Source organism: Corvus moneduloides, chromosome 15 (genome assembly GCF_009650955.1).
Source record: "Corvus moneduloides isolate bCorMon1 chromosome 15, bCorMon1.pri, whole genome shotgun sequence".
In the NCBI taxonomy this organism is placed as follows: Eukaryota; Metazoa; Chordata; class Aves; order Passeriformes; family Corvidae; genus Corvus; species Corvus moneduloides.
This window is the reverse complement of record NC_045490.1, coordinates 16244919-16260121: the sequence shown is the minus strand read 5'-3', so window position 1 is coordinate 16260121 and position 15203 is coordinate 16244919. Positions and strand designations below refer to the sequence as shown.

The 15203-nt window shown below is 52.8% G+C and overlaps 1 protein-coding gene across 3 annotated transcripts in view; it reads right to left on the bottom strand.

Annotated features, from left to right (window-relative positions):
* The window catches only part of PSD2 (pleckstrin and Sec7 domain containing 2), a 71743-nt gene that overhangs the window by 21712 nt on the left and 34828 nt on the right, over positions 1-15203 (bottom strand). For 2 of the 3 annotated variants that reach the window (XM_032124564.1, XM_032124566.1), the window contains exons 3-8: positions 13867-14448; positions 8492-8980; positions 7225-7419; positions 4070-4150; positions 3479-3591; positions 708-768 (exon numbers count right to left, since the gene is read on the bottom strand). In XM_032124564.1, the coding sequence (XP_031980455.1) occupies positions 708-768; positions 3479-3591; positions 4070-4150; positions 7225-7419; positions 8492-8980; positions 13867-14384 (1457 nt within the window). In that variant the 5' untranslated portion in view covers positions 14385-14448. The remainder of the gene's footprint in view (positions 1-707; positions 769-3478; positions 3592-4069; positions 4151-7224; positions 7420-8491; positions 8981-13866; positions 14449-15203) is intronic. The other variant, XM_032124565.1, reaches the window with a different exon arrangement.

The following is a 15203-nucleotide window of genomic DNA, read 5'->3' as shown; positions in this document are numbered from 1 at the left end:
CTGCTGCAGGAAATGATTTGATGGAAATAATTTCTTGGCTCCAACCATTTTGGATGGAGGATGAATGCACTACGAGACAGATCCCACCACTATCGCACTGTGTGCAGAGACAGGTTACTGGGAGCCTCTAAAAGGTGGTGAGAGATCTTCTCACAGCTTCTGCTGTTTTCCAGCCACTCTTCTGGGCACTGAGCTCTGCTTGCTCTGCTCTTTGTCCAGAGGCCTCTCTGCTAAGAAACTCTCCAGTGGCTGCCTGTTACGTCTTGGGGAAAAGGAACAGCTGGAACTCACTTCGTGTTTTGGGAAGGAAAGATCAAATCTAGACCTGTGTGAACCCACTGGCCCCTTTGCAGCAGTTTCTGGGAAGAGGTGTCTGCACCACAAGAAGGAGAAACCTCACAGGGACTGACAGGGAAGACCTCACTGAGAGCTCCTGGGACAGGGCTGAGCTGGGCAACAGGAGGGACAAAGTATCCCTGGGCAGGATAACCGATGTCAGCAGGACATGTGCCTTTGGCTGGAGCAGGCAGTGACACTCCTGTGTGGTCTGTCCCCAGGTCTGGGCCTGGCACCCAAAATTCCACCTGGAGCAGGTCAAAGAACTCTCTGCCAACCTGTCTTAACTGTCCAGCAACACACTCAGCGTACGGGAACAGACCTCTGCCCTGGGAAGGAATAAAGGATGGATGCAGCTCCAAGGGCTACTTACATGGCCATGGAGGTCTGTGTTCAGCAGCATCAGGGCACAGGTGAGCGTATGAATCCCATCTGAAACACACAACAGTCACACAGCCATGGCTCATTGCTCCCCTTCTCGTGCACTTCTGGTGTTTGTCTATGGCTGATTGCTCCCCTTCTCATGCAGTTCTGGTGTTTGTTGCCTTGGCAGCCCAGCTGTTGCAAAACCAAGGCCAGTTGCTGTGTCTGGGGACCTTAAAGAATACCTGCTTCCTTCAGCTGTGTAGGATTTAAAAAAAACCCCAAACAACACAAAAAACCCCAAAGACATCCTCTTTTCCCTCAGACTACACCTTTTCCTAAAACAACCACCAGAAAATTGGCTTCAAAGCAGTTTTGCTTTAAAAGACCAAACTTCCCACTGAATCTTACTCCATATTTCCATGGGCTAGATGATCTTTAAGGTTGCTTCCAACCCAGACCTTTCTATGATTTCATGATTTCCATTTTGTGCTGATGCCACTGCAGAGTGGGGCAGAGACCCAAAGAGGGCTGGTTTGCCCCCAGCTGATCCTGGTCACCTCAGGGGTTTGTCCTGAGGTCTTTAGCCATTGTTCCCTGGCAGTCTGTAAGCTCTTGAGTGGTTCAACAAACATTGTCCCTATAAATCAGTGTGGCATTTTTGGCTTTCTGACTTAAAAAAAACTCACAGGAAGCTTTCCTTCTGTGTGAGACAGCACAGCCGCCTGTTCTACACCAGTAACTGGTAGTTTGCTGTTATTTCAAAGCCATGAGGTGTCCTGAAGCTTTTCAAGGTCAGGACGTGAGTCTCCATGGGCCAGCTCACAGCACTGAGATGCAAACACATTCTGGGACATGGACTGGTCCCTGAAGGACCTCACAAAAGGGCTAGAGAGCACCAGGGAGGAGGCAGGGCCTGGAATATTACTGTCACAAGCAGCTGCTTTGGGTTTAGAACAACGGTGCCTTCCCATTGTGCATTTTTAAGTCACCGTGGGAGGTTGTGGGTATCTCACTTTGGTCAGGTAAATCATGTCCCACGTGGCCCCATGGTGGAGCTGGTGTCCCAAAACCTGTCATTTTCTCACCCACTTTTTCTCCCAGCTCACAGAGAGTCAAAACATAATCATAGAGTTCTTCCATGTCTGGGCTTCACCAGTGCAGGAAAGGAATAACAGGACAACACTCCCTGGGAGAAAAACCAGAGTCAGCCTCTTCTCCCAGGCAACAAGTGACAGGAACAGAGGAAATGGCCTCGAGCTGTGCCAGGGGAGGTCCAGATTGGGCATCAGGAAAAATTTCTTCACTAGAAGGGTTGTCCAGCATTGGAATGGGTTACCCAGGGAAGTGGTGGAGTCACCATCCCTGGAGGTGTTCAAGAAACAACTGGATGTGGCACTTAGGTCCCAGGGCCCTTTCTGTAGGGTTGGGAGGTGGATGCAACAGAACTGCAGGATCACTTTCATAGGGGAGTGTTGGAGAGGGGCCAGGACTTAGCCTGTGGGATATTTCAACCTGCAGTTTAATGTCTGCAGGGTGGGGGACCCTTCCCAGTGAAGATCATCTTTGGATCAGTGGAGGAGGACATCACACAAACTCAGGGAAATGAAATCTAGACTGATATTTTATTGGGATAGCGCTGATAAAGGCAAAAAGGTCATTCTCTTTTGAGCATAGTGAGCGTCCTGTTAGCTTAGCAGAGGAACTGGTGGGTTCATGCAGCACTAGGCACTGCAGCCCTTTGGGGAGCCTGTGAGGGGGAGACAAGCAGGAGGTCTGCAGCACGCAGGGGGTGGAGGAGGAATCCCTGGCACTGCCGTGGTGCCAGCTGAGAGCAGCTCAGCGGCCTGATCCCACCCAGGGGGCATTTCCAGGTGCCTGTGAGCAGGGTTGTAGTGCCATTCATGTAAGTGCAAACCTTACAGGACGTGCTCCTGTCTCTGTGTGTGGGCCACGTGCACCAGGAATGACCTCTCCCATTTAAAAATCAGTCCAACGGTGGCCCAGCACTGCTGTGTTCATCACTAAACCACATCTCCAAGGGCCACATCCTCATGTCTTCTGAACACTTCCAGGAATGGTGAAAGTGCAGAATTGTGAAGGTTGGAAAAGACATCTAAGGTCATGGAGTCCAACTCTTAACCTAAAAATGTCAGAAGAAACTATATCCACTTCTAAAAGATAATGTGAACAGGCTGAAAGTAGCTAAGAAAATCTGCAGCTACAGTGAGCTCAGAATTTTATCCAGCTGTGCTTTCTTCTGCTGCAGCTGAAAATGTGTGGAACACAATTCCTGTGCGGGGCAAGCCAACAGTATTCCTCAATTTGCATGGAAAGGTTTTCCATTCAATGGACAAGGTCCTGGGCTGAGCTAGCACCAGCCACTCATTTGCCCATTGTCAGTTGTCACTTTGCAAGCCACAACTGGGGTAATTTGCAGCCCCTGAGAACCACCCACCACCTCCCTGGTGCTGAGCAAAGCACGGCCACTGATCCAGGCTCCAGATCTAGTTCTTCTTCAGCACAGCTCACATGGATTTAGGAGGACAAGGCTCCCTGGCACCCCACACTCAGACCTTGGCTGAGTCTGTCTCTTTTTGGGGGTGGGGGGTCTGTCAGCACCCAGCATCCCCAGTCCCTCTCAGGGCAGGGATAAATGATCAGGTCAGGATGCCCGGGAAAGGGAGAAGCTGCAGCTGTGGGTGGTGGGTTTTGCACTCCGGCTCTGTGCACAGGTTCCCTGTGAGTGTGCCAAGAGCCAGTGGGAAGGAAGCAGTACCTTCGGAGGTGCTCTCTTCGGGGTTGCACTGGCAGTAGCGCCGGGAGAAATGGATCAGCACCCGCTCCCGCTCCTGTGTCTCTCCCATCAGCGGGAACGCTTTCAAGAAGGTCCTGCAAAGAGAAAGGGATGCACTGCTGAGCAGTGTCCTTGCTAAGGAGGGAGATGGAAAGGGGTCATTTATCCTCCCCCCAGCCCCACACCCCTGTGTCCCTGCAGAGGGGATGCAAAGGCATCTGTGGAGCTGTGCAGGGAAATGTGCTGCCAGCTGGGATCTGACCCACCTCTGGTGTGAGGGCACCAGCATGGGTTGCCCATCCCAAGGGAAGAAGTTGCTCCCACTTGCTCTGATTCTGCATGGGATGGGATTCCTGGGAAAGCTGCTCTCCACCCTGAGGAAGCAGGCTGTGGGCCCTACTGTTGAAGCCCACTTTTGGTGGTAGCACCTTGTGCCAAATGTGACACCAAAGATTGAATGACAGCCTGGATCTCCCCCCAGTCCCTGCTTCCATCACATGGATGGCTCCCACAGTGCTGGGAAGCCTGGAGGAAATCCCAAAACCCCACCACTCTGTCCATCCCAGTGCTCACCTGAGTGCTTTGTCAAGGGTCAGGCCAGTGAAGTCAAAGAAGCTGAGATACTCCTCTGCTACCAACTTGCTAAATTCGTTACTGTAATTAAAGAGGGAGTGGTCAGCCCCTTCATATGGGAAGAAGACACTGTCCACAAGAGGAACAGCAGAATGCTGCCTCTTGGCCAGCCCAGTCCCAGCAAGACACTGCAGACATGATCCCAGACCAAGGGAGACTTGCTCCTGGCCTGAAATGCTGCTGGAAGACCTTGCTGATGTGCCCACAGGCAGCCCCAGACACCTGAGAATGAGAGACACCTGCCCTGCTGCACTCCTGTGTTGTGCTGCTGGCCAGGTCATGAGGATATCCTGTGCTTCTCCAGCATCTGGTTCTCTCCCACTGCTGGATGTGACCCCTCCTCCCACTGCAATATTCCCACTCTCACCCCCAGAGGCTCCCATCCCACGCTCTCACCAGAGCACCTTGCTCCTGTGGCAGATGGATGCTGCTGGAGACTGGAGCAGAGGAGCTCAGATGAGTTCCAAGCAGGGGCTGCTGGCTCTGCCAAGGGAGCTGGACAGTGTCACAAGACACCAGAAGGCAGCCAAACCCCTGGAAACAGCAAACTCCTGTGTCTCCAGGGGCTCAGTGACATAGATGGGACTCCTGTCCCTGAGCTCCAGAGCCTGTTAACATGCCCCAGGCCATGGGATAACAACAGTGGCCAGGGCAAGACCTTGTCCCTCCCTAGGGTGGGCTTATATGTCTTCTCTGGTTTCCTCACTCAGGAATGCTCCTCCTCTGTCTCTGTGCCAGTGCCAGCCCTTCCTGCAGGAATGGGTGACACTTCCACCATGACGACAGAGACATTCCTACAAGAAGAGCAAGGCATTTCCCAGGGGGACATTCCTGCCATGCTCTGGCTGGTGGCCCTGCAAGGCATTTCCTGTGGGGACATGCCTGTCATCCTCTGGCTGGTGCCCTTTCCACACAGACAGCCTCTACAGACCTCCTCTCACCTCACACCCTGGTTTGATGCTCCCTGCCTCTGCCTGCTTTGGGAGGGTCCAGGCACCAAGAGCTCTAACTGGCCTGCTGGGCCACAAGCCACCCCAGGGGAACACAGGAGCCCTTTTCTCCCAGTCCATTCCCATGTGGCTGGACACGGACAGATGTGTGTTGTTTCACAGCCTGAATCCCACTGCCCTGCAGACCAAACCTGTATTGTCCAGGCTCTTTTTTGCATCACAGTCACCTGGGTCACTTCAGATCCATAAGAAGCTTGCGTGAGTAAAATCTCATCTCTGGGGGCTCAAATAGGCCATGTGCCCACATCATGCTGCCCACTGCTGGGACTCTGACAGACCCCACATCCCAGGGCACTGCGATGCTGGAACCGTGCTGGGCAGTTCTGGGAAACCCTACAAGGAAGTGCCTGGCACTGCCACCTGCACAGCCTGGGACAGTTCAACCCCCACCCAGCACAAGATGTGATCGTGGGCACTGATGGAGCTGAGACAGGGCCACAGACCAGTGCAGGAACAAGAGTCTTCCATGGAGAGTTCAGTTGCCCAAACACTTGCCCTTCAGAGGACAACAGTAATTTCTGGATTTTAGGTTAATTTCACAGAATTGAGGCAGATGGAAAGAAACTGTGGGGAGATATCCAACCTGCATTTCCTTGTTTATCAAGCCTTCTCTGCCTGTTTGACAATGATGAATGCTTTTGGCTTTGGTTTACCTTTTTTTTTTAGAAAATTGCCAATTATCACAAAGAAAAAAGAAGTGGTAAAACGAGGTAAATAGCTTTAAAATTTCACTTCTTGTACAGCCCTCCTACATGGAGCTGGCCTGAAAGCATCACTTCAACTTAGTCTGCTCCCAGCACTATAGGTTGGTCTTACATTGTCTTGAGTGAGCAAGACTGACTTAATACCTGTATTAATACCTATAAATACCTATCTTCACCCTATTTCCTTTCCTGCTCTGCAAATCCACCTGCGTGATGCAAGAGTCTGCAGCTCTATTTAGGTCCTATGTCAGGATATGGTTCAGATGTCAAAACCCAGCTGATAAAAACAAAAGTTTTATTTCAAAGGCTGCATGAATTCCCAGATGTGGGTCACCAAACAGCCTCCCAAGGTGCTAGGGTTGCAGGTGTGAGTGAGGACTGCAGGAAACAGCAAGGGGACAGACTCAGAAACCCAGTGCTTCAAACTTCCCCCCCTCAGTGAGCTGTCATGGCAAATTTGAAAGAAAGGAGAAGGGTATTTCACTTGAGGCAACAGCAACCAGCAGTGCACCTGCTACAAGAACCTCAGCAAAGGAGGAGAATGAGGATGTTGCCAGATGATGCAAAGAGCCTCTCCAGGAGACAATTCCTGGGCTCCTTCTGCCCCAGGACTAAGGTGGGAAGCACAGACAAGCCTTGGTACTGGAAGTGTGGGTATTTGCTGAGGGACAGGTGTGTTCTGCTGAACTGGGCAGGGGGGAGACATTTCAAGGACAAAAAAAAGAATAAATCCCAGCAACGCAGGTTATATCTGATCCAGGCGAAGGATGATGGGGATTGGTGCCTTCACACCCACTGGCATCCTAAAATAATCTGTTACTGCTACACTTGTTACTGTTACTCTGTCTCTTAGAAATCTCTGTAACTCTCCCACTTTTGAATATTTTTTGATTTCCCTTCTGCCTTACCCAGGCAAATTTACCAGCTGAAGAGCCTGGACCTGCTGTGTGTCCCTGGCTCTCCAGCAAACCCTTCCTGCCCTCGTACAGACTGGGTTGGGAGGCTCTGCAGCAAGAACATTTTGGGGTGCAGACAGGAAAAACCCTGGGAGTGGCAGGGAGCCCAGTGCAGAGGCAGGTCTGGTTCCCAAACCCTTCAGTCTGGGGATTGCTTGTGTCTTGCTGGGCTCTTCCCAAAGGCAGGAAGCTCTTGGTTCTAGTGGGCAGCAGCCTGTGGCACTGCCCAATACTGCAGGCAGCTTGTAGGATTCGTATTTTAAGGTCATTGGGCTTCCAGTTTCAACTGGGAGGATCTCCAGCAGCCCTGACTCCAACCAGCACACAGGCTTGTCCCTTCCTGCCTTTTCCTGCCCTCCCAGCATGACCAGTGTTCCCCAGGCCCGTGTTTCTGTCACCCCCTCACAGGGCTGGCTCTCACATACTTCTTCCCAAGCTGTCGGGCCACGTCGCAGCGCTTGAAGCCCTCGAGGTTGTAGAGGCGCTTGGCCAACCTCTTGGCAGCCTCGCTGTCCGCCCTGCAGCCGTTGGCCAGGGTGTCCGTGCTGCCCTGGTCCAGCTGCTCCGTGCTGCCCATGTCCGAGTCAGAGTCTGACAGGGTGTCCTTCAGGCTGGCGTCGCTGTGCAGAGACAAGAAACATTCAAGGAGCCACAGCAAGGCTGGATGAAACCCACAGAAAATGCCACATTTTGATTTCTTCTTGCCCTCACAAAAAATGTATGAAAAAACAGCAATATGGTTGTGAGCTGGACACTGGACAAACCCTCCTTCCTTTCAGCTCAAATGAAGCAGTGCAGTGTAATTCCAAACTGGTAGAAAAGGTCAGAGAGAGGGCGACTTCCCCCTGAGAAATGAGAATGTATCAAAGTAAGCAGCCTCAACACCTCCTAAGCTTCCTCTCTCCCCACTGGGGATACCAAGCTCTTTCCAAGCCATGGACATCCAGGAAATCTTAGGGATAGGAGCTATGCTTTTCAGTTCGGGTTACTTGCTGAAGATAAGAAACTGCACTTGTACAAATCATGTTGATGGCAGCCCAGACCTGCTGCCACTGGTGGGCTGCTCCTCTGCCAGTTGCCTGCTGGCCTCATGGCCAGCTGTGCCCACAGACAAAACTGAGCAGCCCTGCTGGCACCATGTAGGTGTGGATACAGCCCTTTATTTTCCTGCCCAAGGCCACTTACAGCACCAATTCATGCGTTTTTGAGCAGTGTGACTCACTGCTGGCCTGACAGCTGGACATACGACCTCTCTCCAGCTCTCCCCTGACCCAGTTGCTCATCACCTGGCTTCCTCATGCAGGAAAGTGCCCTACAGATGAGCTGCTGCCTCCCAGGGGTGATGGTTTGGGTATGAGTTGGTCCAGAGGATGAAGTCTCTGCTGATCTTCTCACTGCCTGCAGAAGAACTTTTGGGGAGGCTTCTGTAGGGCTACCTTGTCCTAAGTGAAACCTTGAGGTTTCCCTGCACTTCAGAGACATTTGGGAGGGCACCTGACCATCCCCAGCCTCCCAAGGGCTTTGCAGGTGAAATTTTCCTGCTGGTATTTGGCCTTTCTGCCACGACAGCACACAAGAGGAAGCACAAGGGGTGAAAGAGCAGCTCCAACTCAATCATGGCTACTGAGCCTTGCACCTGGACTGGGATCCCATAAGAAAAGGAGCCACTGCTCAAGAAACTCCCTGCCTTACCTGATGGAGTTAATGATCTTGGTGGCATCTTCCTCTGACCCTTCCACGTGGAACCCGTTTGGGATACTCTTCAAGGACAGCCGGCTCAGCACATTCTCTGACCTGCTGCTGGTAATTGAGTGTCTGAGAGGGCTCCCAAAGTCCCCCTCCGCTGCCTTGGCTGCCGCCTGCTCTTGCTTATCAGCAGCCATGTGGTGAAGGGCTTCTCTCTGCTGGGCTGCCAGTTTCTGCTCCAAGAGCTCGGGGCTTTCCTTGGCCCTTTGCTGGATCAGTGGGGTGAGTGGGGCCTCAAAACTGACACAGCTGTCTGTCTCGTCTGTGAGGGAGAGCACGTCCAAAGAGTCCAGGCTGCTGTAGTAGGTCCCCTTCATAAGGTCAGACTCAACGATCTTCTCAAAGGTCGAGCTGAAGCCATCCCTGATGTCTTTGAATTGGAAATGCTCCCTGTCATCGTCACTGCAGCTCAGCTTGGCATCTCCAGAGGCAAACCTGTACCAAAAGGAGAAATGCAGAAAATACTGTCAAGGCAATTCTTGCCCTGCTCCACTTAGAGCTGGGAGGCAAGAGAAGAGGCAGAAACGGCTGCTGGGATTACGGCCCTTGGAATCTTGGTTCCCAATTCTGTTACAAGATGCTAGAGCTGAAAAAAACCAGTTTTGTGATGAGCAATCCCAGAGGCCCAGCCAGCCCTTTATTTGGTCATGTCCCAGTAAAAAGCCAGACCTCTGAACTGGAGACTTTTGCATATGACACCTGCTACTGGATCCAATGCCAGAATAACCTCCTGGTTATTGCTTAACGGGTCCCCCATTGCCATAATCCCAAGGCAGACAGTCCTGCTCTTTCGATACCCTGTACAGAATCATTTCTATTAACTGCTCACACCACAGACCTTCCATATTCCAGCCCTTTACTTGTCCCTGAGGCCAAACACAGCAGACAGCAAAGGGAGAAAGTCAGTGTCCCTACAAATGCCCCATCAAAGACAGTGTGGGACAGACTGCAGAGAGCAGGCAGGAGCACTGCTCCTGGATGGGTCATAGAAGCATAGAATGGTTTGGATTAAAAGGGACTGTAAAGCTCATCTCGTTCCACCCTCTGCTGTAAGCACTATCCCAGGCTGCTCCAAGCCCTGTCCAACCTGGCCTTGGGCCACAGCTTCTTTGGGCACCCTGTGCTGGTGTCTTATCACCATCACAGGGAAGAATTTCTTTATAATATCTAATCTATCCCTGCCCTCCTTCAGCTTAAGGCCAGTCCCCCTTGCCCTGTCACTACCTGCCCTTGTGAAAAGTCCCTCTCAATGGGCACCAACACGTCAGGCACATCACATCTCTCCTTGCACAGCCCCAGAGAAGACAGAGGACAGAGATGCTTTGTACAGCTTACCCCAGCCCAGGAGCACTGTCTGCATCCCACAAAGCAAAGCCAGGCTAAGGTAGGAGACAGGGAAAGACCTTGCTCGTGTGAATGAACCTGACATTGCCTCTCCTGGGAGAAGTGTCACCTACTTATTACACAGCAGGGAAGGCAATTGCTTTGCTGAAACAAGGAGCCATATATTTATTTGTATTGTAATCACAGAGTTGTGTAAGTCTACAAAGGATCTGATTGCCTGTGCTGCTCCCCCAGCCGTCTCTGGAATGCTGGATTATTGTTTACAGCGAGGCACACGGAGCTGTGCTCCTGCTGCAGCTGAGCCACTACGGAGCTGCATGCTCTGGGTTGTTTGTATTTCACTTCTCACTGGTTAATGAGTTGTAATAAAGCAAAACTCATCACTGAGCCACAGAATCACAGAATATCCTGAGTTGGAAGGGACCCACAAAGATCACTGAGTACAGCTCCTGTTCCTGCACAGACACCCCAAAAATCCCACCCTGTGCCTGGGAGCGGTGTCCAAATGCTTCTGGAGCTCTGGCAGCCTTGGGGCTGGGACCATTCCCTGGGGAGCCTGGGCAGTGCCTGAGTACCCTCTGGGGAAGAACCTTTCCCTGATAACCAACCTAAATCCCCCTGACACAGCTCCAGCCCTTCCCTGGGCCCTGTCCCTGGTCCCAGGGAGCAGAGATTGGAGCTGCCCCTTGGGAGGAGCTGCAGCCTCCAGTGAGGTCTGACCTCAGTCTCCTCTGCTCCAGCTGGACAGGCTGAGTGCCCTCAGGTGCTCCTCATGTGGCCCCTCTGGGCCCTTCACCATCCCCATGTCCCTCCTTTGGACACCCTGTAACAGCTTGTCTCAAACTGAGAGCTGTAGCTCTTTCTCATATTGTGGTGCCCAGCTCTGCCCCAGGGCTCAAGGTGAGGCTGCCCCAGCCCAGAGCAGAGTGGGACAATCCCTTCCTGGCCCAGCTGGCGATGCTCTGCCTGATGCCCCCCAAGACACCGTTGTCCCTTCCAGCTTCCAGGGCACTGCTGACTCATGTTGAACTTGCCATCACAAGTTTGCTGTGCTGGTGGAGTGCGGATCCTGCCAGAGAAGGACATGATGGAAACCAGGACTTCCTTGCCTCTGCACTGCAGTCTTTCTGCAAAGTTTTTCTGAAACTTTATTTGATGGAATGTGAATTTTTTGACAGATATATGTTGCCATGGGAGGAAATGTGTGGGCAAAAGCCGCAGTCCCAAAACTGCAGGTGCTGAGTGTGTCTACAAGCAAAAGGTGGTGATTTCTCTGTTAAAAATTTTGCTCTTTTCCCATGAGTTCATGGGGCTAAAAGTAGAGAGTATCATTCACTGTTGGATCTCGAAGTTGGACTGCAGAGCTGTGACCTCCCTGAGAGCAGCAGGGCCAATGTTGGGGGCTTCTGAGAAGGTGAAAGACCTCCAGGCAACACAGCGACAATGAAAGGAAAATAGGGCTTTGACAAACAATAGATGCCATGGGATAAACCAGAAAGGGGGAAAAGGGATTCAGTTAATGCAAACTGCAGCACAAACACTAAATCTTTGGCTCTATTTCCCTGATTTTTCTTTACCAACCATTTCCTGCATAGAGATGCACTAACCTACCTTTGGGAGGACAATCATGGGTTCTTTCTCCAGCTCTACCATGGAGGGATGGCCTTGAATGACTTCCCCCTTTAATTCTCCGTTCCAGTGGGAAGAGCAAGACTCAACACCTTCTTGTAAAGTACTTTAAAATTCAGGGAGAAAATGCATTATACAAGCAGCAATGTGCAGATGATGACAAATGATTTGTCATCAGGAACAAACAGTTGACTGCTCATTAGTAAAACACTGGACTGGGTTCTCTTATACCCAGAATGGGCTGTTACAGAAACAGCAATTCCCCAAAGGGGAGTAAGGAAAAAAACTGGGAATTCAGAGGTGATGCAGGATGACAGTGACTTCCCAGTGCCTCGGTCCATCGGTCAGGCCTTGCTGACCCACACTGACCCAGGAGAGCCAGACAGCACATGCAGGCAGGGCAGAGCAGTGCAGCTCCACGCTGTGTTTGGCCCACAGCAGCCACACATTCCTGCCATTTACCCTAAAGATAGGCGGTCAAAGCACTGATGAGCTCGAACACAGTGAGCTAACCCGATCTGCTGGCACTAAGTGGTTTCTCAGACTTCAGCTGTGTCCCAGAAGTTTTCCAGCTGCCCTTCTGCTTTGAATATAGCGTGTGACTTGTCCCTTGTGCATTCAGCTTCCCAAAAGACTCATTTGCTATCCAAGTGAATATGTTTAGAGCACGAGATCAGAGACTCTGCATGAAGACCCAAGTCAGGTTGCATCATCTCCAAATCCTCAGCCTGCCACTTCTACCAATTCATGCCCTAGTACCTTAAAATAATTGCATGTCCAGTGATTGCAGCAGCATTCTCTGACCACCCTTAGCTTCCTCTTGAACTCGCAGCCTTTGCCAGGGAGCCAGCTACCAAGCAAATATGATTCCCCTGAAACCTGAGAGACTTGCAGCAATCCAAGACCTGACTGCATAGCTCATGGGGCTTGAGGGACCTGCCTGGGGAGGGACAGGCTCCCCGAGCTCTCCAGACAGCAGCAGCCTGCCCTGGACACCCTTCCTCTGAAACACCTTCAGTTGTGCTTTTTGAAGCAGTGCTGCTGCTTCCCTTGAGTGAAACAAACCACCAGCTTTTTACAGAGAAGCCTGTTCAACACTACAGAAACAAAGCAGGAGGGATGCCTGCTGTCAGCCCACACCCTGCGTGGCTCCCCAGCTCTGCTGCCCACGCTCCAGACAGTGCTCGGAACACACAGCTCAGCATGGAGCCTGCACAGGCTAGAGCTAGGAGGTGATCCCCAGTCCACCTTGGCCACCCTGTCCCTTCACAGCTGCTCTTTGAAGGCCATACTCCTCTGGGACAACCCTTGCTGCTCTTGTCCGGCCCCTCCTGCTTGCAGCTTCTCTCCTGGCCTGGGGTAGGTGCACAGGCAGGGCTGTAAAATTCACAGCAGACATCAGCCCCGGGTGGCTACAACATAGAGCCCTGGCTGATTTCTGGTGGCAAAGGGAAGCACCACTCCTGCAGGAATGGCATGGGAAGCACCTCTCCTCATCGCTCTGTCATTCCCTCTAAGCCCCCAACCTGCAGAGTCCCACGGAGGTCTAGAAACCTGCAGAATCATAAAATCAGCTGTGGACACCACATCAATGTGAGTGTCCCCCAGCCTGGAGAGTTCTCCTGAGAGCCAGGCTGCCAGCAGAGAGGACTCAGGGAATGAGGGGCATTGAACATGTGCAGGTTTGTCTCAGGCACTTGAGAATTGGATGGCACTTGTACCTTTTGTCTCACACTGCTGTCCGTGTCATCCAGGCACTGGTAACACCTGCCACAGATGCCATGGAGAGCAAAGCTCAGTGTCCTGCCCGCTCTCAGACACACAGCTGCCACCTGTTAGCCCAAGGACTGACAGAGCTAGCCATGTTGCCAGGGACTTCCAGGGCACACCAGCCTCCCAGACAAGCCTGGCTCTCCAGCATCCCCAGGCTGCTGTACTTGTCCTAAGTTACCTCAGGTAACTCTGCCATAAGTGCTGTAGTTGAATCTCTAACTTGCGAGTGGGACACCCTCGAAGTGAGCACAACCAGCACCTCTCGAGATCCCAAAAGCTTCCCCTTCACTTTAGTGACTCTGTGGGCAGACACTGGCTCTAATCACAGCTTTCTGCATTCGTAGCAGGAAAAAACTGTGTGAGAAGCCCAGAGAGAAAAAAAAGAGTAAAAAGTTACAAACAGGGGGAAAATGTGCGAGAAGCCCAAAGAGAAAGAGGAGTGGAAAGCCACAATCAGCCATGAGAGCAGCTGCAGCTCCTCACACTGATGGGGCAGAGTAACCCGAACCAAGGAGCCTTGAAAATAACCCACACAAACCAGGGCTGAGCCTACCTTACGGCGGCTTCGCACTCACCCGAACTGCTCCTCCGCCTCGTCAGCACTCAGAGCTTCTGAAGATCCCAGGACGCTGTGCCACCGCTCCTTGCTGAGGGCCCCGCTCGGTATCTCCAGGCTGGGGGAGCCCCTGTCCCCCAGCTCGGGGCTGCTCCGGCCGGGCGTGTCCCCGTCCTGAGGCTGCAGCGGCGGCCGCTCCCGCCCCGCGGCCAGCGCAGCGTCCACCCCGTTGGTCAGCACTGCCCCGTCCGCACGGCCGCTCCCGCTGGCAGCGCCTGTCCCTTGTCCCTGCTCACTGAGCCTCTCGCCTGGCTCTGTCACCGCTTCCAGATGTTCGTCCCGCTGGTCCCCGCGCTCCCCCTCCGCCCGGGAGGGCTGAGCATCGTGCCGGGGGCTGGCTCTCCCGCTGGCAGGCTCCGCAGGCTGGCTCGGCTGCTCGTCCCCATCGCTGCAGGCCAGCGGGGACGGCTGCGAGCCCGGGGAATGCGGCTCGCACTCATCTGCGGCAGACCATGGCAAGGGGCTGGTCTCGCTCATGTTCTACTCCTTGTCCCAGCGCTTACGGGATCCCTCCCCGCGCTCAGCTCAGGCTCGGTACTACCTACAAGGGAAAAGAAACCACAGTGTGGGCATCGGGAAGGGTTGTCAGAAAGGCAGGTTGAAGCCCCCACCCCCTCTCACATGCTCAGTGTAAGAGCAAGGAAGGACCATTCCGATGTTCGGTGCTTCTGAAGGCCCAGTGCTCCTCACTCAGCACAGAGAGATCTCAGAGGCCAAGCTGCTGTTGTGTTGCTGAGCCACTGCGGCCCAGGCACCCACCTTTCCTGCTGCTCCCATAGCCCCAGACAGCCTCAGAACAGGGCATGTGTCCCACGGAGGCTGTTAGTGCCCAGGGCTGGGGTCAGGAATGTGGCATGGCTGCATTTCCCAGACTCGATGCTGGGAGCTGCTCCCTGGTATTCCCTGCCCTCCAGAAATAGAAGAAATAGGTGAAACAGGCAATAAGTGTGATTTATTCTTTTCTAACTGTTCTAAGCAGCTGTGCTGTGCCAACCTGTGTGATTCTCCCTGCTGACTTAGCATTTCTGCAGAGCATCTTGCCTGCCAGAGCACCACTTCTCCTTTCCCAACACACAAGTACTGCTGAAGGGTGTCACAAGCTGCCAGCTAAAACTCTGGCAAAAGTGTCCTGATTGAATATACCCTGGGATGCTCTCTCTGTAGGGCAAGGGAAGGACACCGTTTTGCACCTAGACAAGTCGTTTTTTGATAAAAAGGCTCTTTATTGGCAAATAGGCCCATTGATGCAAAGCCTGCAAGGTCTTACAAGCACCATCCTCAGCCCCACAGTGCTGT